Here is a 26,576-nt window from a genome sequence, read left to right as displayed (position 1 = left end):
ATATACTATAATACAATAATAATTGGGGATTTCAATAACCCAATTTTAGCACTGGACAGATAATCTAGACATAAAATTAACAAAGAAACATTGGATCTAAACTTCACTTTTTACCAAATGCACATAATAGACATGTACGGAACATTTATCCAACAGCTGCAGAATACGTGTTCTTTTCGTCAGCCCATGGAACATTCTCCAGGATAGACCTTGCATTAGGCCACACAACAGGTCTCCATAAAATTTTTGAAAATCAAAATCATACCAAGTATCTTCTCAGAAGAAAATGGAATAAAACTAGAAATCAATGATAAGAGAAACTTTGGAAATTGTACAAATAACATGGAAATTAAACAGCACATTCTTGAATGACCATTGGGCCAATGAAAAAATTAAGAAGAAAATAAAAATAAATTCTCGAAACAAATGAAAATGGAAACTCAACATACCAAAACCATTGGGATACAGTAAAAGCAGTGCAAGGAGGGAAGTTTACAGCAATAAATGACTAAATTAAAAAAGTAGAAAGATTTCAAATAAATAATCTTATGATGCACTTCTAGGAACCAAAGCAAGAACCAGAGGCTGGAAAGGGCTTGAGTGTAGGGGGGTGGCGGTATGAAGAGAGGTGGGTTAACAGGTACAAGCATATAGTTAAATACAAGAAGGAATAAGCTCCAGTGCTCAATAGCAGAATAAGTGGTGACTATAATTAATAACAATGTATTACATATTTCAATATAGCTAGAAGAGAGGACTTGAAATATTTTTAACACATAGAAATGATAAATACTTGAGGTGATAGATACCCTAAAACCTTGACCTGATCATTACACATTTTATACATCTAACAAAATACTACATGCACCAAATAAAAATGAATAAATGTTATATATCCATTTAAAAAAGGTATGTAGAGGGACACCAAAACAGAGTCTACTAAAAAAAATGTTACAGGTAAATAAAAATTGTTCAGGTGATGTACCTGGATTGTTATTGGAGCTTATCAGAGACCAGTAAGCAAGAGAGCCCCACATGAATACATAAGGACATGGGATGTAGGGCCCTGTAGATTATAGTAAGGAATTTGTATTTTACTCTGTGTGCGATGGGTCATATAATCCTAGAAATCCTAGTTCTAGTGGTTCTAGAGGTTAGGGTAAGGAGACAAGTAAAAAACTTTTCCTGGGAAATGTTTTTACACATTTCTGCAAGGTAGTAATTTAATTTAATGTCCACAGTATTCACCATAGTCCCTTATAAATGATGCCCATAAAATTCATTTCTCATGGTATTTTTAAATATTCAGAAAATAAAAAAATAATACAGTTGGAGGACTCTCTTTTTGGATTAATTATAATAATGGATAAAAATTCAATTTTGAGTTATATTAATGGGGGTATTGTCATATGTCACTTAATGATGGGGATACATTCTGAGAAAAAATATAGTTAGGTGATTTTGTTTTTGTGCAAACATTGTAGAACGTACTTACACAAACCTAGATGGAATAGTGGTACAGCCTATTGCTCCTAGACTGCATGTTACTATACTGAATACTGTGGACAATTGTAATTATTTATGTATCTAAACATAGCAAAATATAGAAAAGATACAGTAAAAATATGGCACAAAAGATAAAAAATGGTACACCTGTGTAAGGCACATACCATGAATGGAGATGTAGGAGTATAAGTTGCTCTGGGTGAGTCAATGATTGAGTGGTGAGTGGATGTGAAGGCCTAGGACATCACTGTATACTACTTTTGACTTTATAAACAATGTACACTTAGACTATGCTAAATTTATATAAAATATTTTCCTTTTTAAAATAAGTTAACTTTTGCTTACTGTAACTTTTACTTCATAAACTTTTTAATTTTTTAAAATTATTTTACTCTTTTGTAATAGCACTTAGTTTAAAACATATTGTATAGCTGTATAAAATATTTTCTTTCTTTATATTTTTATTCTTTAATCTTTTTTCTATTTTTTTTTGTACTTTTAAAACCTGTTTGTTAAAGACTAAGCCATACACACAAACACACACACATGCACACACACACACACACGCTCACACAGGGTCAGGTTCACCCATATCACACTGTTCCACCTCCACATCTTGTCCCACCAGAAGGTCTTCGGGAGCAATAAAATGCATAGAGCTCTCATATCCTATGATAACAATGCCTTCTTCTGGAATACCTCCTAAAAACCCTTCCTGAGGCTGTTATGCAGTTAACTTTATTTTTTAATAAGTAGAAGGAGGACATTGTAAGATGATGATAAAAACTGTAGTATAATAAATACATAAACCAGTAACATGGTCATTTATTATCATTGTCAAGTATTATGTACTGTATGTAATTGTATGTGTTCTACTTTTATACAACAGGAAGTGCAGTAGGTTCATTTATACTACGACATCACTTGGCAGTAGAAAACTTTCCACTCCATTATAATCTATGGGACCACTGTTATATGTTCGGTCCGTTATAGATTGAAATGTTATTATGTAGGCAATGACAATATTTTTAAGTACCTTATAATATCTAGTAGCAGTGCTGGGTCTCTGTTTTAATTTAGGGAAAGTTGAGGTAGAAAAGTAGCATTGTTGACAGCTGGCATTTTCCCCAGAAATATGCTGTACTCTTGACATTTTCGTTATTTAATTGCATGAAAATTTTATTTCCGCTTTTTAGATGAGGGAACGGAATCTTAGTAAGTTTACACAACTGGAAATTGGTAGACCTAGAACTTGAAACTTAAGGTGTTTGCATATTAAACTTGTCCTTCTTTACAACATGTTACCCTCAATTTTCCATTATTTGTAAAATATTTAATCTGGTAAACTATTTCAGATATTTTTGAAAGTAAACTATATGAACAAAAAGATAAATTATACCAGTTATTGGGGCTTCAGTTAGATAATTCCATATTAAGAAAAAGAAAATTGTATTAGCAAGATAGGAAAACATAGCACAATGTTCAGCAAGTTTACATTAAAACATTAACCACTAGCATGGTTATTTTTCTATTTTGTATTCTGGTTTCTGGATCATATTTTCCAATATTGTTCACATGTGGATAATAATATAGGTTTCTCAATATTTGGGAAGATGGCACAGGAGTGATGGTGCTCATTTTTTAAACTTTTAAAATTTTAAGATGAGTTTTATATAGGTTTGTTAGAGAAATAAAAAAAGCAATTCACTGATTTTTTACCCCTTTTTAACCATGTTATAGAAGTTTCCGTATTAAAAATATCATTAGTACCTCTTAGGTAATTATCTCAAAAACAAATTATTATAAAATTTACTAAATTCTCTAATATACAATTCTTTACATTTCCTTTAATTTTGTTAACAGTAAACCCACTTTATATTTATGTTCATTTCTCATTTTATAAAATTACCTTAGCAAATTTGCCTAAAATTGCCTGCTTGAACTTTTAATAGCCTGTCCTATTTAAATAATTGTTGTTATAGCTCAGAGACTATATTCTAAAACTGTGAACATTAATTATTCACAAAATTGTAATGCCAGTCACTACCATTTTATTGAATCCTTCTGAGACAGGAAGCACTGTGCCAAGCCCTTTACACATATGCTCTCATTCATCTGCACAACCATTTCACAGACAAAGCAGTAGAGGGTGAGAGACACGAAGGTCTATTGAACTCAAATCTAAGTTGATCTGAATATAAACTCTATGTTCTTTATCATTATATTTGATTTGGCATTTGGTTTTGTCTTCCATAATCTGTAATGTATTCTTCATTGGCATCTGAGGGTTTATTGGCATCCAGCAGAGATGAGAGAAGCTGCAGGATGTACTGGATTTTAAGGATTTTCTCCGTAACTAAATGATTCTGCATGTTTGTGTGAGGAAGAAAGATAAAAGGAATATGTAAAGAGTTAAAGAAAAAGTTTCTTAACATTACAATTTTCAAGATTTTTTCATTGAAAAGTGGCAGATATTTAGAGTAAAATATGGTAATTATTTTCTGGAGTAGCAATTTCTTGGCAAGCTATGTTGTTTAGGTAGCTCACAGCTGTTCACATTTTGGAACTCTCTGGAAATTTCCCTACAACAATTTATAAATTTTGTGAAACATTCCATTGAGAGTGGGGAGTATTTAAAAATAGAAAGAAAGAAGGACTATTAGAAAGTTCAAATTTTTGCCTTCTGATTCCAAAAATTGACTAAAAAGAAAGAAGTAGCAGTTATCCTCTGGTTTCTAACTTGAGAGCACCTACAACTTAGAAACAGAGTTCTGTAAATTAGAAGTACACCCTTTGTGAAAATACAGATTAAATATAGATTAAAACCCCAAAAACATTCAAGTTCATAACTGAATTGGCTGCTGTTATCTCACAATTAATGAAGAACAGCAACACATCAGTAATGTTGACAGGAATGGGTTGATTGGGGCTACAATTATGATTTGATTAAAACTTATTAGAATAAATTGTAGATTGAAATAAAAAATTGTGGTACTAGAAAAATCTAGTTCTAGCTAATTGTTCTTAACTAAATTTGGCTAGCTCTTTAAGAATGATTAAACAAGACACTAAACACTTTCAAAATTGTTTCAAAACTTTTCATGAGCTTGAAATACCTTGATGAGTTAATGTAAATCAGATGCACATGTATTATTTCTCTGGATATAAATATATGTTATATATGCATATCCATATAAAATACTGAAGTAGAAAAAAGTTAATGACTACAGAAAATGTATGAGTCATAAACAAATGGCTAGTTTGTTTAGTCAACAACCCCAAATATTTAGGCATTCAGAATCTTGTAAAGTAAGTTGAGATCCCTGTAAAGTAGTAACTTGGAAGCTTCTCATAAAATCTTTTGATATTTGGGAATTTATCAGGCACTGAAAAGGGAAGTTACAGGTATAGTCAGTTTAGAAATGGTAAGCTGCTTCAATATAGGGTAGTTTTAAAGGAATATAGAAGACTGCTGTAAATGACAACCTTATGCTAGAAGGGATGTGGATATTACCAACAGAGCCTGGTCAGTGTTGATTTTTGTTTATGAATCACAGAACATCTCAACATTTTTTGGCCTACCATATGTTGGTATTGGATGCTTTTAAATAGAGTATTCTCATAAAATCTTAATATGCCCCAAAGTGGAAGAACAGTTATACATTGGCAGTCTAGTCTAAAACACTCATTCTAAATACAAGTAAATGTGGGGCCAGAAAAATTAGATGTCAAATAAATTCATCCACCAAGTTGATCTTAGTTTTGGTACAAAAAACATCTTTTAGTTTACACTCCCTTTTTCCATCTCTATGACTTTTTCCTTCTATAGCTTAGAGCTTTTTTAAAAAAAATTTATTCTATCCCTTGTTTTAAAAACGTATTGCATTTTAATTACCAAGAATTTTTTTGATAATCTAGTACTGTTGTCTATTTCTCTGTGAATATTCATTATAAAGGTTATATTAGATAGAAAGACATTTAGCTCTTTGTATGTCCTTCAATAACATACTTGAATTTTCAATATGAGGTTATTCTCTAAAAGCTTTTTTAATTATCTTTTATAGGATTTACTGTTACATAAGAATTTTGTTCTATTGTGGCTAGTACATGTTTTCTACTATTTTTTGATGTAGTGCACAGAAATGCTATTGATTTCATATGTTGAACGTTAATACAGCAATCTTGCTGAATGAGCTCCAGTTATTTCTAATTGTGTTTTAGATTCTCTTGAATTTTCAAGTATGACAAGCATATTATTATATGATAATTAAATATAATATTTATGCTTAATTTCTGTTTCTTACCTTTTTGCATTGACAAGGCTTAAAGATTACTTGGATATGATGAATAGAGGAGATAGTGGAGAGCATATTGATCCTGTTTCTGACTTTAATGGAAATGTTCTTAGAATTTTCTCACTAAGCATCACATTGTTTTATGTTTCCAGTTGATATTTATCATCATATTATCAGCTCTCTTCTCTAGTTTGCTTAATATTTAAATCATGAAATAAGTGTTGAAGTTTATTAAATGATTTTCTTTCTCTATTGAGAATAATAATTTAGCCTATACTTTTTAATGTTAATATTTTCATTATATTAAACAATGTTCAAATTTGAACTATCTTTACAATTAATAATAAATTATCCTGATTACTAGTTTTTGCTTTTGTCAGATCCCTATGTGGCTAAGTTACTGATCCCACCATTTACAAAATTTATGTTTTTTCATTACAAATGTTTGTTATAGTTAATATTTTTACAAAAGACTGTATTACAATATTATTTATCTTAATTACTGAGATATTTTTATGCCCTCTTAAATATTGTGGCTGAGGCAATTAACTCATTTGCCTTACTCAAGTCTCAGCCCTGCCAGTCAGATCCCAAGTTTCAGATAGTGTTTACACCAACCAGATGTCTGGGAGTGGACTTGTGAATCAACCCATTCAATCAGAAAGCAGTATTTCTCTAAACATGGTGTTTGGGTCAAGGCTGGCCATAAGACATTTGGGTTAAGAAGCATGAAGCTGGGACTTCAATTCAATTCAAAGTTTTCTAGAAGATTTTATCCAAAGAGACCTCAAATTCTAAAAATTATCTTGAAACCCTGTGAGATTAGAAGCAAAATATACTGGGTAACAAAATCAAGAAGCATAGATGGACTGAGTTATGATGACTTTATGTGAATCTCTGAATCCATCCATATTGAAGTCAAATGCCTATGGTCTTTTCAGTTTTGTTATTCAAGTATATCTCTGCTTTGTTTTGAACTAATTGTGCTAGGATTTTAATAGTCTTTGCACAAACTGATAAGGAAATCTTATTCATTGTTTTATTTATTGTATTATGTTCTATGGTTAAAATGATCTCTCTTCTCTCTTTCTCTAGTAAAATGAATCACCACACACCACTACTATCCAAATCCTCTCTTTAAAAGTGCTATGAATAATTCTAGCCTAGGAACCATCTAAGCAGTTCAGAGACTGGGCCTGAGGGACTGACAAGAGCAGGGTTTTCTGTTCTATATAGCAGCATGCAGGAAAAGCAATTAAGATGCATCCAAGCTAAAGTCCTTGACAAACAACTGAAAGACAGAGGTTGGAAAAACTAAATACAAATGCTAATTTTATAAAACCAGATAAGAGCAGGAGCAGCTGATGAAAGAATCAACACACCCCCTAAATATTAATTAACTAGCCAATTAATAGTTGGCTAGTTCAGTGTCATTTTCTTCCTGCTTCTGGTATAGAGATGGGTCAGGCTGACTATAATAGTCAGGATCAAAAGTTATTTATATAATGTATAGTTATATGATATAAATGTAAATATACATGCTTATATTTATACAATCATATATGAAATAATGGTAGAAATACATATGTAGCAAAGTAAATGTAGAATGTATGAATTGTTAAGGCATAGCATACTGATTTGCTTGACAAATAAGAAATCATAATACATGGATGTGTACTTGAAATTAAAAAGGAATTATTAGAAAATTCCAATTTAATAACTATCTTTGAGTTAACAAAAAGCAGTAAATTCTTTTCTATGTACTAACAATTTCATGAGTACAACAATCAGACTTTATTATTCAGAATACTGTATTTTACTTCTTATAATGTAAAAAATGAAATCATTTGAGTAGTTTTCAGCATGACATGTTAATTTTGAATACAGAGAATAAAGTAGGTAAATACACATATATACTATATAATGTAATTTTATATAAAATTCACAGTTAAATGCATTTGATTATGCAAAATGAAGGAAGACAATACCATCAAGAACTTCCCTTTTAAAAACACAGTATAAAATAAGTTTCACATGCATTATACATTGCAAACTATCTCAGTATATGTCTTTTTTTTTTTTTCTTTCTTTCTTTTTTTTTTGAGACAGAGTCTCCTTTGTTGCCCGGGCTAGAATGAGTGCCGTGGCATCAGCCTAGCTCACAGCAACCTCAAACTCCTGGGCTTAAGTGATCCTTCTGCCTCAGCCTCCCAAGTAGCCGGGACTACAGGCCTGTGCCACCATGCCCGGCTAATTTTTTTCTATATATATATTAGTTGGCCAGATAATTTCTTTCTATTTTTAGTAGAGACGAGGTCTCGCTCTTGCTGGTCTTGAACTCCTGACCTCGAGTGATCCACCGGCCTCGGCCTCCCAGAGGGCTAGGATTACAGGCGTGAGCCACCGCGCCTGGCCCTCAGTATATGTCTTTTTTAACTAAGTAATGAACTGATGAACTCAATAATTATTGTTGGAGAAAGCAATCAGTTGACGCACCAATGTGCTGTTTGTACGTGCTTGGTGGCTACTTGCCACGTGACCTAAGGAGATTTTGCTACTTATTTAAAGCTCTTACTATTCACAAATAAATGATAACAGAGCATATTTCACAAGGGCTTTTGATTTCTAAAAATCTCGAACACCACAACAAAGACTGAATTTAAAACAATTATTTATGTACTGAACATTTTAAATCAAGATATAAAATTTTCCTTAAGGTAAACAAATTGACACTATTCAGTAATGATCTGAATATTTTATGCCACAGTCGAAAGTGATTTGGAATCATATGCTGGGACTTTTCATACTCCATCTGTGAAACAAGTGACTCTGTAGCTGACAGCAGCTGCACTATGACTTCAGATGAAATGCCTGGAGAGGATCAGATTTTTAAATAGGAAATCAGCATAAATAAGCTGAGTAATGAAGATTATATTCAGTGAACAGTGACTGCTCTTCACTAAACTGAAGTAGTCATGTAACAAAGTATGGTCGGTAAATCTAAAAGTATAGATCAAAATTAAATTGTGGGGGTGAGGGTTCAGTTAAGTACCAACTAGTGAGTCTTTGGGGGATTTTGAGTAGTGTAGAAATACAAGAAATTTCAAGAATAACTCAATAATGATTTAAATGATACAGTGAACAGTAAAAAGCCTAAGGTTTGGATGAATCTTTTGAAAAAGGAAATAGGATTTGGAGACTGATTAGAGGTGGTATATGATAGGAAACAAGAAAGAAAAATTGAGTTCAAACTTTCAAGACTGAGGAACAGACAGAATTATAATACTACCGTTAGAAGTCCTGAAGGTAACCAAATGGATGAGGTGGTAAGTTGTTTCTAAATGACAAGTTCAGATTTAAATGGGAAAATTGAGGTGAACACCATAGAAACCAACAAGTCTCGGTGGCTGCTGAAATGCCAGACTGCACACAGCTCAGCAGAGAAAGACAAAGGTCTGGATTTAGTAAATTAACTCCAGAGAAGTGTTAACCCTGACAGTGAATAGCACATGGATTTTCTAGTAGAAATCTTCCTTGCTGATAATTTTCTCTTCTATAGAAATAAGGTACTTTTTTTGAGCATAATTTACTAGTGACATACTGTGCAAAACCTAATGATAAATGAGTAAATTTCAGCAGGTTTAATTATTCTTACTATTTTTAGTAAGAGAAAATTTTGTCAAGCAATAAAATTAGGAAGTACATATTAAAAATGCCTTTTGATTGCCATTAAAACATTTCTATTTCATAAAGTTTCTTCTTCTTATGAGATATATTTAACACATAAGTATTCAATTATTTTGACTGATAGTGTGGGTTATAAACAAACCACCAAAAAAAAAATTAAACCAATCCAAGCCAGGCAGGCACAGGAGTAGAGTTGACTGTCCTTTGTTCAAAGAGAGTTTGGATCAATATTGATGGAAGTATTGGTAAGTACAAAAGGAGAAAAAGTATAATCTAGGGAGGGAAGCACAGAATAGGATTGTATTATTACCAGTTCTTTCCAAATGCACAATCTAGTGATCTTTATCAGAAGCAGGTGTTTGTCACCATTTCAGATGCGAAATCCAAAAAGTGCTTGTCTGTTAATAGCTGTATTTCTTAATGTGGTCACAGGCTATAAGGGAGATCATCATATATATGATCATAAAAAAAATAAGTGAAATGGAAAAAGTGGACTGATTTGATGTGACCAGCAGTACGATAATTTGTAGTTAAATGACAGCTAGAAAATGATCAAGAGAATAGTAAATTCACATTAGCCAGTTAATAAATTATAGACCTAGAACAAGCAATTTGACCAACTTAGAAAAGAAACTCTGGTGCAAATGTATTGCTAGCAAGTACCATAAGCATAAAAAATTGCTTCATGAACATATTCCTTTAAAGTATTTTTAGCAAAGGAAAAAATAGAAAATCATAGTGAAACATTCTATATAAAATATTTAGTAGAATTAATGTTTCAATAATATAACAAATTTTATATCTTTTTTTTATTAGCCTTGCCAAAGCAAGGCCTCAAAAAATTGATCAAAAACTCGGAGTTGTTCCTCTCCATAGAAATCTTTAGTAAAAGGCAAAAGATTTATTCGATCCAAAAAGAAACCAGGGTATAATTTATATCTTTTTAACAAAAATTTCTTCATATACTATTTTCACTGACTGCTTCTTTCTTTTTCTTTTGGTTTTAATTAGTCCTCCTTTAGATATTCTTTGGATGAAACCTATAAAAGGAAGAGTAACAAATTTACGTATGATAAAATAACACAATGGAGCATTTTATCTAAAATTTTCTCAAATTATCTTTTAATATTTCAAACAAAAATATTAGTTTAAAGCCTTTAATTTGCCTGTCTTTGTGTAGGACACCCTATTTCTAAGGAAGTCATTTTGCATATATGAGTTAATAAAAATGGATAAGCATGTGGTTGGTTTTTGTTCACAGGTCATCTTCAGTTAGAAATCCATGCTATTTAAAAAAGCATAAATATAACTGTATATGGTTGATATAGTTACAGATGATTTTTATTTACATTTTCATACTCTTTCTATTCTATTATAAACATGTATCATTTTTATATTCAGAGGAAACTAATAAATATGTTAAAATTTTATGCATTATAAGAAAGCTTATAGGTATTTTGGTATAATCATTTAAAATGAATGCTTAGTATTTAAACATTAAACGAGTAGCATGTTTAATTTGCCCTGAATTGCTTCTTTTTCTATGAATGCATATTAAGAGGAAATATAGTTATATAGCCAGCAATATTATCTAAATTTATTTGAAAATAGAACATTTATTAGCTAAATAATACTTTGTTTCTTATAATAAAAAGAACAGTTGCATGATATTTTTAATAGAATAAAATTTACTTATAATTTCAATACAATTGTTATTTCAAACACTAGTGAATTCATGGGAAAAATATCTTCCATACCTTTTTTACATGTCCTCAGACATGCTTTTTTAGAAGTGAAGTTGTTTTCATTTCCCCCACATCCACTGTACTTAAATAGGCGGCACTTCCCAATGACTGAATTGTAGTAGAATCTGTTCTCATTGGCTTGACACAATCCTCTGTCTGCTGGGGTAAGACACCACGAGGGGCCGTGAAATTCTAAAAACATTAAGAAAACGTGGTAAGCCACATATGATAGTGCATCTGAGGCCTTCATGTTACATATTTTTTATAGATTAGTCTTGTGGAATATCTATATAAAACAGTAATCTGGATGAATAAAAGTAGTATTTAATGAAAGTCATGTATTTCCATTCCCAAAAAATGCTTAACTAATTCCCAAGTGTCTACTATACTGAATTATAAAGAACTCATTTGCTAAAGGGAAGTATTATGACTATTTGGTATGTAAACAAACCAACTGTAACCACTATTCAATAATTGAACAGTTGAAATTTTGATTTATATATTCACATTTACATATCATTTGCTAATGAATGTCATCTTCGAAAAAAATCCTGATGAGCAAACTTTTTCTTCATTGCGTGAAAAAAACGCTGAAGTTGAGGAAGAAGTTTAGTCTCTTGATTAAAAACGTTCTGAAAAATGTAATACAATACTAATTTAAAGTGCAGGAATTCAAGTGTGGCAAGTTTTAACTTTAAGTGTCAGGAAAAGAGCCCAGAAGAGAGATATTTGATTTAGTAATAACATTTTTTTTTTCTTGTGAATTGAATCACCAGTTCTAGATAAGCTAAATGTTTTTGCAAAGGAAGCAATATTGCTAAAGCCAGTAAAATGAAACACTGGTTTGGACCACACATGAGCTGTTCTGTCAATGGGACCAATGACTTTCAAAACAGAAGAGGAAAATACAGCTAGAGTATTAAGAGAAACATTCATATACTAAAGACAAAAGAGAAAATTAGTTTTAGCTTAATAGTGGTTTTTAGCTCATTTGGGAATTCCTGTTGTCAAGGGGAAACTCTTCAGTGGTACATCTAAACCGATTGATGTTAATAAACCAGTACTGCAAGGAAGTTGTTGGATGGTGAAGAATCAATGTAAGAAAACTCTAATAGCTTTGCCAAATAGTGAGATGCAATACAGCTAATACTGATGAAGAAGATTTGATAATGTTTAATACTGGAAGGAAATAGAACTTTGAGAAATCTAGTAGTCAATGAAGGCTAATAGACTACGCATAAAGCAAGAAGCAGTCTTTTGGCAAATAAACCCCAGATGAATAGCCTGTATAAGAAAAGAAAGAAAATGAAAGAAACAGAGAAAAAATGAAAACAATCTTAATGTGATATAAGCACTTTTACTACTTCTTGCCATCTAGATATTTAAATAAAGATTAGAGTATCTTGATATAAAAACTCATGTAATAGAGAAAACATTTCTGGAAAATATGAGAGGGAATGAATGTGAACAGAAGAATTTATAAGAAGAAATTATAGAAAGGTAATATTTTTGTGCCAAAATTCAAGAGCAATAATCACAGAAAGAACATTACATGTTATTTCTGTCTTTGACTAGATATATACACACCGATTTTAAAAGAAAGTCCTAGGATCTGTAAAATTAAAACACTGTTCAAAATTATGTAGTCCTTTATGTTTTACCTCATCTTATGTGGGGATTATAGTGTATTATTTTAAATAAATGTTACTGTGTATATTTGAGGTTTTTAACCAGATGTTATGGGATACATATAGATAGTAAAATGGTTACTATAGTGAAGCAGATTAACATAGCTAACATCTCACAGTCACAATTTTTTTGTGACAAGAGCAGCTAAAACCTACTTGTTTAACAAAAATTCCTAATCCAATACTATTTTATTGACTATAGTCCTCATGTTGTACATTAGATCTCTAGACTCATCCTTCATGTTTGCTATTTTGTATCCTTTGACATGATTATGTACTGTCATAAATCAAAGTTAAAATGCCTTTGGTGAGAATGTGTGCTAACCATTCTAGAAAATGTTGACATTTCCTGTCATTAAGAATGGTTTATATGAGAGGAATTTTCTAACAGTCTAGGAGGGTTAGGTTGTAATTGAGCCATACTATTTTACAAATTTTTCCAATGTGTGTGATGTGGATTCTAATCATTGTACAGCCTAGAAAACGAAATGATTATTAATTGCCATCACCTTTATCTCATGAGCTTCCAAAGTCATCACCTATGTTCAGAAATAAAAGAGATACACTAGAAGCAATTAGACTGATTTGAGAGAGAGCGAAAAGAGAGGAAATTGTTATTCTTTTTTTTCTCAAGCACCCACAGATGCTTCCAAATAAACGTGCATGATAAAATGACATATGACTTATACATCAATATCACTTATACATCAATATCACTTTAGCATTTTGCACATAAGATGTATCAGCCCACAGTAAGTTGCAGATAATATGTGTGAATGTATTTGTAAATCATACCCTCCTTTACAAATGTTAGTTATTATAATATATCTTAATAGCAATTCCTGACCTAAAGCTTCTTTATTCCAGGGCAGAGATAATTTTCTGATGACAGAGAGCAAACTCCTCCTTTCTTTCCCCGATAGACAACCTATATTAAACATAGCCCCATAATAAAAGTGAGGTTAAGCTAGCCTGGTTCATCTGGGGCTACAGTCCCTGGATTGGAAGTACCAAGGCAGGAGCATCTGTTATCATAGAACAAGTTCCTGAAACACCAAGTGAAAACTAAAACCATAATGGACCTTTTCAGTGGAGCTGAAACCATGGAGGATATATCGCAGGTGTGGTGGGGAGACATATCCTAGTTTCTGTCTTCCTTTGACCATCTAGTCATCCAACTGTATCTGCTATTGACTCAACCTACTCAGAAGCCAGAGGAAAAGGGTTCCCCATAAAAGTGCATGAGACAAGAGAAGGCAGGGGGATTGGTTTGAGAGCAGTTTGCCAGCACAGATGCCAGCGGAGAAAGTTTCACTACCAGTTAAATTATTCAAGGGATCAGATTGCTACTACCTGACATTCTTTGTGACTTCTGAATTAGAGGATGTCTGGCATGCTGCTTCTGACAGCCTGGGATCTGGTTTGGAGACGCAAATTGCCTCTATTTTCAGATACTTGCTCCTGTTCAGAGTGCCTGTCCATGACTCAGCCTCAGCCGTGGCAGTTGTTTGTCTCACTTTGCCCTGATTTCAATTGCTGCTTACACAGATCATTCAACACAACACAGCTTTGAGCCAGATCAATAATGAGGTTCCTAACACTAGAAATAAGAATATTTTGATAGTGGGTTAAAATTTGAAATAAATCACTGAGGATGTTGTTTTATATGTAGTTAACATTTAGAAGTTTTAAAAATGCAATAAATTATCAGTTAGGGAGTCTTTATAAGGCAATTATTTTTCAGAACATGAATTTTACCTGATATGTAAGTTAATTAATTTCTCTTAAGATCATTTTAACTTTGAGCACTAAGACTATGATTGGGTTACTATAGCATAAACCACAGTAGACTTAAAGCAATGAAGCAGACAGTTTCTTAAGGACATTTTAGCTCTAAGATTTTTTTGAGTTCTTGATTATCTTCTAGTTAAATCTCCAAAGGTGAGGAAATTAAATTTTTTGTACCCATGAGAAGATAAGCTTGATTGTTTTCAATTAGCAAATTTATTCTAGATATAGATATGCACTCACCTACTCAAAATCCAGACTTTGATATCTACAATGAAAGAAAATATAAAGGTTTTGAAGTAATTGCACAATGTGATTTTTTGGGGTCTAGATTATAATTATTCAAAGAAATTTAAGGTAGAATAAAAAGACACTAACCTGACTTTTGTTCATTTTCCAAAAGGAATTTAATGATCAAATGCATTATATCTTGATTCCGCCATTAGTATTAAGTTGGTTAGCTTCTGTCTAGAGAGTTTTTGACAGGTTTCAGAATTCAGGATCCACTTTTTTTGCTATCAGGAACTACTATGATCTAGTATGACTGCTAAACTCTAAGGTGGTGCTCCAAAGTCAGTTTTACATGTAGAGTGGTTTATATAAATTTACTTTGAAATTTCAGTAGGAAACTTCGAATCTTATGCTCACTTTGTATCTTTGCTGCGGTGTCTTTTCTACTATTCACATTTTGCATGCCTATTTAGACTTTCCTTTCTTCCAATAAATGAGGTTTTATGAAATAACTCATGACTTGTTGAGTAATTTTTTTGTCTTCTGAAACATTTTTCCATAAATTATCTTTGTAAAACTTTCAAATAATACAAAAGTTTAAGAAATGTAAAACAAAAATTCTCCATAATTTGATTTCCTGCCCTTTAACCACTATCAGTGGTTTGCATATCTCAAAATTGTTTGCATATGCATATGTATTAGTGTACTGTCCTACGTCTTATTACTATACTTGATAATATTTTGTGGCTTTGTCTTCATCTTTTTGATAGATATACCTCATTCTTTTTAATGCATGTATAATTTTTTAATGAATTTACTATAGTATATTTGTTCAATTTATTACTCATGAATATATAGATTAATTTTTTTCAATTCCACATAATGACTCATGAACATTCTTGAACACTGGTTTAGCTGCTTCTAGAGGAAATATTTCTAAAATTAGAATTATGCAAAAGCAACATTCAATTTGTAATTTGGTAGATGTGAATTTTCCACTGAAAGTTTGTCAAAATTTATACACCTATGATGGCATTTAAGAGTGCCTAAACTTTATTTAATAAAACATGGACCTTGCTTTCACGCCTTTATTTACCATGAATCAGTGGTCCCCAACCTTTTTGGCACCAGGGACTAGTTTCATAGACAAAAATTTTTCCACAGACTGAGGGGGAAGGGGAATGGTTTTGGGATGATTTAAGTGCATTACATTATTTACATTTGCAGCTGCTCCCCAGCACTAGTATCACTGCCTCAGCTCCACCTCAGATCATCAAGCATTAGATTCTCATTAGGAGCATACAACCCAGATCCCTCGCCTGTGCAGTGTGCAGTAGGGTTTGCGCTCCTGAGAGAATCTAATGCTGCCACTGATCTGACAGGAGGTGGAGCCCAGGCAGTGATGAGAGTGATGGGGAGCGGCTGTAAATGCAGATGAAAATTCATTCACGTGCCCCCTGCTCAGCTCCTGCTGTGCAGCCCAGTTCCTAGCAGGCCACAGACTGGCACCACAGGCATAAATCACTTTTTCTCTCTCCCTTCACTAACAAAAATAGAGAGGCACTATGTGGGACAAGTAATTGATAATAGCTCCTCAAATGTTCTGTGAAATATCAGTCACATAGAATTTATGATGCCACTGATTTTAAGATGCATTATTGTATGTACTACTTATAAACATCATTATGCTATTATACATTATCAGTTATAAGCTTAATCATGATTAGAACCATGTTAAAATGTGAAAATATATGCATCTTAGAATCAATAAAATATACTCATTTATATTTTTGTGCCAACACACGAAACTCACACACACACACATATACATATACATATATAATCACATTTAAATGAAAATGGAAATGGTATATGCTATCCATTGGGCAAAAAACTGAGAGAATGTGTTATCAGTGGAAGAAGTGATTACTATAAAGATAGTTTTATGAGGTAGGGAGCTTACATGTTTGCTAGGTTACAATTTTAGAAAAAGATTCTTTTACACTGAGCTTATTCTGAATTGTTGGGGCTCCTCCAGCAGCTGCTTCCAGTTTGTATTTACTTTGTGATGAATTGAAAAACAAAAAAAATACAAAGAAATAGTAAAATGAAATATGCTGGAATGCTAACAGTGATTGTGTAATGTGAATATGGGCAATTTTTCATCTTTTTTTCTACTTTTCTATTTTTTTAAAATTGTTGGCAATTATAGGCTCAAGTTATATATGACAAGAAAATAATCTTTTTTCAGAGTAAGTCCATGTCCTGGAGTCATAAAAAAAGACTGGAGATTGAAATCTGCTTCTGATTAGGAATGGGTAGTAAAACTTGTCCCTCTCTCTGTACTACAGGAAGAATATGTGTCTCTGTTCATTAATCAGGGAGAAATGGTGTTAAATGGTGGAAATTAACATTCTATATAGAAGAGAAAAGAGGGCAGGGAATGGGAAAATAAACAGTGTGCAATACTTTTTTTTTTTTTTTTCCTGTGTGTACTGGGCTCTTTAGCTGGGGATAAAATGTAAAAAGTGGGTTTCCAGGGAATTTGAAATTGAAAGGTGACAAAGTATCGACTGTGGGAAACCTTATTCAGATAGAGAATCTATCCACACATTAAAAAGGAAAGAAAGAAATTGAGTAGCTATTTCTTGGGTGGATTTGTTTTCCTAGATACTGCCCAATCCAGTTTACAAAGTCGTATTCATTTAGGAATTTTTCTAAGCAAAACCACAAAGAAAGAAAGCCATGCTAAAATTACAAATTATGAAATTGTTAGGAATATACTTTATTATAAGATAATTATGTCTTACAATACATTAGAAAAACTTTTCTTTAGGACATGTGCAAAATTGTAAATACTATCAAATTTTAGCACAAGGTGAAAATTAATGTTTATTTAGTCCATTGATTATCTTTCTAGGAAGAATGAGATTTTAATAAACAGGGGAGTTAGAGGAGCATATGGCTGAAGGAAAGTGAAAGCACATAGGTCAGAATATTTCTGATGTGTTTGGGGTACTTTGTAAACTCTAGGCTATCTGAAGAATAAGATGCATGAAGGGGTACAATGAGATACAGGCTGGAAAAGTACATTTAGAGAAAATTAAGAAGTTTTTTGAATACTAATATATTTGGATTTTATGATGCACATGTTAATGAGTCACTGAAAGTATTAAAGGATGAAGGAGACAAGTTCTGATAGTTTTTGATACATGAAGCAAACTCAACCAGGCATGTATAGGTTGAATCCAGTAACTTTCAATAAAGAATATAAAAAGACCCTAACTAAAGCAGTTACTGTGGGAGTGGCTAAAGTTTAGAACCAGATTGAATTTGGGCAGGGAGAGAGTTAGAGATGAGATAATTTTAGTGTGTCTAGACCAGTTAACTTATAAAGTAGAATATTTTCTAATGTATTATGAAATATCATTACAAAATAAATTCTACTTATAATAGTTTTGTAATGTGTAATATTTTGTGGCTTGCTTTCTTTATTGCTTTACTTAGAAAAATCTCTGAATGTATATGGAATTGTAAGCTATGTCCATGGATTAGCCAGCATCTAGGAAAACAAATCCAAGATGGAAGATGGAAGCTAAAACTCAGGTTTTGAGAAGACAGACAGATTTAATTTTGACATCATTTAATGGATGTACAATATTATTGTGACTCTGTCCTCCTGTAACCCTTGTGCAGCTCTCTGTCTTAGCATGCAATAGATAGGCATTGAGGTCATTTATTTATCCATCTCCTTCCCCTGCTTGATAGGCACACCTGTAAAGGGTAAAACTACCCTCTTATTTATTATCCATATACTCCCAGTCTTTGTGATAGTTCCGTTATATAAAAGGTACTCAATGTTTGTTGAACTGAACTGAAATTTAAAAGTACACAGACTCGCAGCTGAGGTCTTAAGATGAAGTTGGAAATACAGGTTTACAAGTCCTTCAATTAAAAATAAGATCCAAAGACAAAAAAAAAAAGTATGTGTATTTTTAAATTAGGTTTGAATTTTATAAGTGCTATATATATTATTTCAGATAATCATAGTATGCAATACATTAGATGAAGATATTTCAGATCAAAGCTGCAGATGTTAGTTACATTAAAATCATCAATAAAATTTATATAAGTAATACTTCTGATTATTTTATTTTTTCTGCTATAAAGCTAAGATGAAACTGGGTGATTATCATCATCATCATAAAAAACTCAGAAATTAATATTTTAAGCTCTTATGTGCACAGCATTGGGTTAAAAATTTTATATTTCATTACAATTTCCACAAAAGTTTTGAGATATTACTCTCTACACATAACAAATGAGGAACGTGAGGCTGAGAGAAGTGGTTTGATTTTTTTCAAAGCCACAGAGATAGTCCACAAATAGCAGAACTGGAATTAAAAACCACATATTTCCATGCATAAAGCCAATGCTCTTCACCATTATAATAAGTCATTCTAAAAACTAACTGGAAAATTCAAAAAATAACATCTGAGAAAAATATTTTAATAATTTTGTCAGATAAAAAGAACATTGTCACAATTTCTCTTTCATAACTGGTATCCAAATTCCCTCTTCTCTGAAGCTCAGGTTCAGAACATGATAGATGTGTCTTACCCAGAGTTACCTGTATGAAGTTGAGGTTTACTAAGTTTGAAGAGAGAAAGACATATAATCAAAATAGGCCACCAAACGAGGAGGCTAGAAACAAATCTGAGGGGCAGCAGTGCTGAGCCATACAGTATTTAGAGAACTAACACTTGAAGGAAAGAATTATTGGGTTGGCATGTTGAACCTGGACTGATTCTAGAAATGACACAGCAAAGTTCCAGACTTTTATGTATGTGATCATACTGACACTGGTCAGTGACATCCATATAATGGTATCAGATGTGATCAAAAGCTAGAAACGCCACTCTGCTGTGTCCCTAGAAAAGATAGAGTTGGGATTTTCCTAGCTGACACATTTTATATCAATGCTTTTCAACTTCATTTCTGCAAAGAGTGTCCAGTATTCAGACAGAAAAAGGGCAGTCAGACAATTATATACAACAGAGAGTAGCAAAGTCTTTTGTAAACTATTCCTACCTCATTACTAACCTGCCCTATAGTAATCAATACAAAATTTATATTACAATAGGGATTTTTAAAAAATTTATTTCAAAGTATTATGGCGATAAAAATGTTCTTGGTTATAAGGATAGCTTTTGTAATGCTTGAGTCAGGATTATAAGTGTGCCCATTACCCAGATAGTGTTCATTGTATCCATTAAATAGATTTTCACCCATCTCCTCCTCCCCCTTCCCCCAATTGATTTCCATTGAGTTATACTTCCCTTCATGCACATATGTGCTCATTGGGTAGTTCCAATTTAAAAGTAAGCACGTGGTGTTTGTTTTTCCATTCCTTAGAGACTTCACTTAGGATAATGGCTCCATCCATATTGTTGCAAAAGGCATTAATTCATACTTCCTCATGGCTGAGTAGTAGTATTAATACATGGTATACATATACCACATTTTGTTAATCCGTTCATGAATTGATGGGCATTTGAGTTGATTATTTATCTTTGCAATTGTGTATTGTGGTACAATAAACATTTGAGTGCAGGTGTCTTTTATAAAAATGACTTCTTTTCCTTTGGGTAAATACCCAGTAGTGGGACTGCTGGATTAAATGGTAGTTCTACTTTTAGTTCTTTAAGGAATCTCCATACTGTTTTCCATAGAGGTTGTATTAATTTGCAATCCCACCAACAGTGTGTAAATGCTCCTTTCTCTCTGCATCCATGCCAACATCTATTGCTTTTGGACTTTTTACTAAAAACCATTCTGACTGGGGTAAGGTGATATCTCATTGTGGTTTTAATTTGCATTTCCCTGATGGTTAGTGATGTTGAGCATTTTTCATATGTTTATTGGCCATTTGTCTATCTTATTTTGAAAAGCTTCTGTTTATGTCTTTTGCCCACTTTTTAATGGGGTTGTTTGATTTTTTTTCTGATTTGCTTAAGTTCTTTGTAGATTCTGGTTATTAGCCCTTTATCAAATGTATAGCTTATGAATATTTGCTCTCATTCTGTACGTTGTCTATTTGCTCTGTTGATTAGTTACTTGGCTGTGCAGAAGCTTTTTAATTTAACCAAGTCTCATTTATTTATTTTTGTTGTTGCTGTGATTGTCTTTGGGGTCTTCTTCATAAATTCTTTGCGTAGGCCAGTATCTAGAAGAGTTTTCCAACATTTTCTTCTAGAGTTCTTATGGTTTCATGCCTTATATTTAATTCTTTTACCCATCTTGAATTAATTTTTGTGAGTGGTGAGAGATATGGATCCTGTCTCATTCTTCTGCATGTTGCTATCCACTTGTCCCAGCACCATTTATTGAATAGAGATTCTTTTCCTCAGTAAATACAAGGGATTTTTATTGCTTTAGCAAAAAAATATGCTTTATCAAGTTAGTGTTATCAATTTATTAGTGTTTATACTTTGGGTTGTATTAATTTGTAAATAAGTTTTGGTTTATAGTTGTATAATGAACACAAGGTTAAGGAGTTTCTTCCTACCATTTTACTTGTTCATGCAAAACTACTTATTTAAAAAATTTGGTTTACAAATTGGAAGTCTGTGATTTTTCCCTTTTAAAAATGTGTCTGTATGTTATTCAAACATGAGAAACACTTCTCTGGAGGACTCTTATAACAAAAACAAAAATTGATCTTTGTTAAGACTAGAAGTGGTCCAGGAAGAAAGGGATTAGAAAGGTAGGCAGTGGTCATCTAGGGTGACTGCATTTGGATGGCAGCAATTTTGGCAGAGATGAAGTATCACATTTTTGTTCCTCACCAGCTCTCCTGCCAGGAAGTAGAAGGCCTGATGGATACTCTCCAGAAGTTGTTATCTATTTTTGGAAAGCCAGCTTGTCAGAAAATCAGCAGAGGAGGCTCCAGATTTACTACGCAGGCATATTTAGATTATAGGGGATGTTTCTATGCTTCTTGGCTTGAGACCACATTACGAAAGGCAGGATACTTCTTTAGAACTATCGAAGTGGATTGGGGATGAAATGAGGTTTTTTAGAGTTGTCCACAGTACTCGTGATTAACTGTAGTATATAGCTGAATGTGTAACTCTGTAGTTGATGGAGTATGTTTTCTTTTCAAAAAGTTTTCACACTTGAAATATTCCTCTTACATGTAATCATGTCTTCAAAAAGAGGCCTAATAGGTGACAACATTATCTTGCAGATCTGGAAATTGACTGTATCAGTGATGTTGTTTAGTTGTCACTTAAGTCTTTTGTGAGCATAACACCTCTTCCAGAAGGCCAATGATAACCAAAACTTTTTAAAAACACTTGAGAACATTAGTTTTTCTTTGATAGTTAGACATGTACTAATGAGATGTAGTGAGAAGACTATATTCACTATCCACGTAAATATTCAAACTTTATTAGTGGTATGCTATCAAAGGCAATACATATACATATAAATATTAAGGAAATGCCAAAAGCACAAATATTAACAGGTGCATAAAATATTATCCAATCCTAAAAAGAACATGGATGCATGAATGTAGAAGGCGTTCAGAAAGACTTGGTAAATATGATCAGCATTCTTCCAACCATCATTTGTTCTTTCTTTTGTAACTGTGAATCATAAAATTAATAAATAAAAACTATGAGTCATCTGTTATGTGCTTAACACTGGGCTAAATGCTGGGAGTGGGGATAGTCTATAAAATATATATACATGATCTTTTTCTTCAAAAAAAACCTTGTAATCTGGACAGTGAGGCAGACCAAACATAATATCAAATGATACGAGTATTAAATGAATAAAAAATAAGAAGCCAAAGGGAAGAGAGAGGAAGAGGTTTCATTATGGTCATGGAAAAGCAGTTAGAGAAGAAGGTGAGGTGGGCCACTGAAATTTTAGGTGAGAAAAATCACAGAAGACATTATACGGAATGAGGGTGGATAATTTGTGTTAAGTGATAATGAAGAGAGCAATGTGGATGGATGAAATATTTTATATTTAAGGGACAGCAAGAAAATCTGGAATAGGTAGAGGGCTAACAGATAATGCAAACTTAAGCCAAGTGTAGGAGGATAAATTAACACAGAGAAAGAATATACTCATTAAGTATTTTTTGATTTTTTTAATTTTAATTTTTTTGTAAAAGATAATGGATATGTAAATTTGTTTGATTAAAGATAGCCTACTCATAACATAACAGATGCATAGGATTAGGACAGTGAAGTCAAAAAGGTCATATATAATTCATAGATATTTGATTCTGTCTCGGTCTCTCTATCTCTGCCTCTCTTTCTATATAAAGTACATTATACTTGACTTATGTCAAATATCGGATTACATTATGCGTATTATATACATATAGTATATCTGAGTTATACTGAGCTCTGTGATATCTATTTATATCTAACTCATGTCTACATGACCTGATTTGCCTAAACCAGTATTAGTTTATGCCTATTATTTTAGAATATCATGTCCCAAAATATATGTGATTAAAAATATTGAAATACTTTTAAATATAAAACTATTTTTATAAAGCTACCAAAATGACTATTTCAACTTTTATCAATGCATAGATATTTAAAATAGGTATATAACTTAATTTTTTTAGCATCCCCATTCATTTTCATTAGTGTCCCAGTTTGGATGACATGTGATTGTTTAGATAACCTAAGCTGATAATCTGAATACAACAAGTAGGCTGCAAATGGAAGAGACATAAATGTACATTTCATTGGAAAAAGCAATAGAATTTAATGAATGACTGGAAGAAGAGAGGCAATCAAAAGAAATTATTAACTGTTCCAATTGGAATAATCAGAAAAACAGTGGCAGCACTCTGAAAGGATGAAAAGCTGGAAATATTGAAAAGATAAAGACAAATGATACAAATAAACTTTTTTTTTGGCTTTGAAATCACATGATACTTCTCCATGCCAATAATCTCAACTTGTTTCTAATAAACACATTTGAACTGTTTGAGTTTCCATATATGCATTAATTTAGTTTTAGCCTGAATTCTTCTTTAGGTTAGTTGTGATTTTGTGACTATATGTTTATAGATGCATTTATCTGAATAATTAGAGATTTCATAAGTGTCTGAATGATAAATTTCTTCTACAAATGGGAATTTACAAAAACTTGTTTTACAGATGAGAAACCTAGGCCTGGGAAGTTAACAGTATTTTTCTGAATCACATGAATAATAATAATGAGTAATAATACATATTACTTGCTAGATATCAGGTTCTGTCCTAAGAAAGCTGTGCATATTGACTGAGTTAACCTCACAGCAAACCCTATCAGGTTACTACTATCGGACTACCATCCTCATTTTACAGTGGGAAGATAAGACTCAGAGAGATAAAGAAATATCCTAGGGTCACACAGCTATTAAGTGGAAGAGCTGGGATTTTAACCCATGTCTTTGGGCTCAAGGGTCTTTTATCTGCTGTATCATACTGCCAATCCAAAGGGGGAAATTGAGGGGAACCAATTGTGGTGGTTTTTAATTCTGAAGATTATGTACAATATTCAAATATTATGCTTAAGGACTGTTATTTAATGAAAATAATTTTAAAAGAATGCTATTCCATTTACATTGTGGGTAGATTATTATTCCTGTACACTGAATTGAAACTTTAAAGGATTTACATCTTTTCAGAATAACCTGATACCCACAGAGAGCTTTGCATATTTGATAAAACCTTTGAACAAGGTTTTCCATAAACAAAAAACTGTATTTTCTTAAACTATAATAATGTATTTATAAAATTTGAGCAATGACAGATGCAACTATATGGGAGCATGGGAAATCAAAAGGTGTCTTTATAGATCTCAGCAAACCCATTGGAGGGAATGGAGAAGGTATTGCCTAGGTTTTAAATAGAGAAGAGGGACAGCTGCAGTCCCACCTTCTCCATCTTGGATGAGTTGGGTCAGGGATCATGATGGTCTTAGGAAAAAGGGAGGCATAGCTTCATTGACAACCTTTACATGTCAAGCTGCCCTTGCTATCAAACTTCCCATAGTTATTGCAATATAGTTTTATGTTTTAGACTAGGAAGCTTGCAAAACAAAAGAAAAAGAATTCCTTATACTCCTAAAAAAAGAGGAAAGGGGGTCAAATTGGCTACAGGAATGTAGATTTTGAGTTAAATGTATACAATCAAAAATAAAATAGTGTCCTAAACAAATAAAGGAGACATTTGCCCTAATTTTAAGTGGAGTTGCTATGAAAACATTATCCCTTAAAAGTATATTATTTAAATAAAGATCCTTATTAATTTTTTAAATTTGTGTTGTCAATGCTTACTGCTTCAGTTAATAGTTTACTCATAACTTTTCATTTATTTATTACAATTTTCAATGTGCATCTACATAAAAATATAGAGAGGATATATGTCAGGGAATGTTTAATATTCATTAATATTACTTTCTTACACTTATTTTCATTGCACCCTTTCTGATATGGTAGTATGCTTGCCAAAAATCATGCATTTTATACTTTATAAAACTTCAAGGCAAAACTATTCCCTAACCTATTCCACTAATTTTAATGATAAATGACTGAAGATCTCCACATGAATTGGTAAAATAATTCAAACAAAAAACATTGGAACATATTGAAAACTGATTTCATACATTTATTTGTTGATATGTTGTATCACATGTATCCTTAAATTTATTAATAATTTTTGCATTCTAAACCTTTCACAGCAATAAGGTTTAAAGTGGTTTTAAACATGTGATATTTAACTGGATAAAACAAAATACCATTGAAAGACATAGAGTTGGAGAGACATAAGGAAACGATGCAATGAAATCCCTTAATTTTACAGGTAAAACATCAAACCACAAAGATACTTATTATCACAAGGCAGTACTTAAAAATGAGGCTTAAATCCATCTGCCATTGAATTCACTGCTCTAATTATAGAATCTAAGAACCTGCAGGCATTTTAAACATAAGACATTACCCAACTCCCACTGAAAGTTTGCCTCCCCTTTATGACATCTTAAGTGCTATTAGAACATTGCTTGAATACCAGCAATTTAGGGAATTTGCTAATCTCTGAGACAGCATCCATTTTTGAAGTTCTCACATCAAAAATAAACATTTTACAGAAAAAAATATCTACTTTAGCACTCACACATTAATCCTCATGCTTAGGCTGGGTTTAAGGAAATAAAACAGGATGAGGATGGCGAGGGTGGGTTATAGGGAGAATCTGGAACGGGCAGGACTCACGGAGGCACGTACAAAACATAATTCTCCCGTCCCATGATAGTGTTTCAAGTACTGAGAGCACATAGTATGTTCCCTCTTAGATCTCCTTGCCTCTGTAAGCACGCTTCATATTCTCTCTGTGCCTTCTAAGGTGTGGAATTCAGTGCCGAAGCAAGTCCCACTGATGATTAGGTCGGTGTGGGACTGAGCTGGACATTCACAGCCCTCATTCTAGATAAATCACAATTAACATTTGCTGTGCTTTAAATCCATCCGGGCAGAAGGTGGGTTTGGGGGTCTGTTGTTTTTGGGTTTTTTTTTGTTTGTTTGTTTTGTTTTTGCTTTTATTGCTTGCTTGCATATTTGT

The 26,576-nt window shown here is 32.4% G+C and overlaps 1 protein-coding gene and 1 non-coding gene across 2 annotated transcripts in view; both read right to left on the bottom strand.

The window, feature by feature from the left end:
- Positions 1-10,302: 10,302 nt before the first annotated feature.
- Positions 10,303-10,418, bottom strand: LOC123644177. The gene has a single exon (XR_006737004.1). It is a non-coding gene; the product is annotated as a U5 spliceosomal RNA (small nuclear RNA).
- Positions 10,347-26,576, bottom strand: part of TFPI (tissue factor pathway inhibitor) — a 67,958-nt gene continuing 51,728 nt past the window's right edge. Inside the window, exons 7-8 of the mRNA XM_045559141.1 lie at positions 11,246-11,425; positions 10,347-10,528 (exon numbers count right to left, since the gene is read on the bottom strand). Of these exons, the coding sequence (XP_045415097.1) occupies positions 10,422-10,528; positions 11,246-11,425 (287 nt within the window). The 3' untranslated portion in view covers positions 10,347-10,421. The remainder of the gene's footprint in view (positions 10,529-11,245; positions 11,426-26,576) is intronic.

This window comes from Lemur catta, chromosome 8 (assembly GCF_020740605.2).
Source record: "Lemur catta isolate mLemCat1 chromosome 8, mLemCat1.pri, whole genome shotgun sequence".
Lineage (NCBI taxonomy): Eukaryota > Metazoa > Chordata > Mammalia > Primates > Lemuridae > Lemur > Lemur catta.
This window is presented reverse-complemented; position numbering and strand designations above follow the sequence as displayed.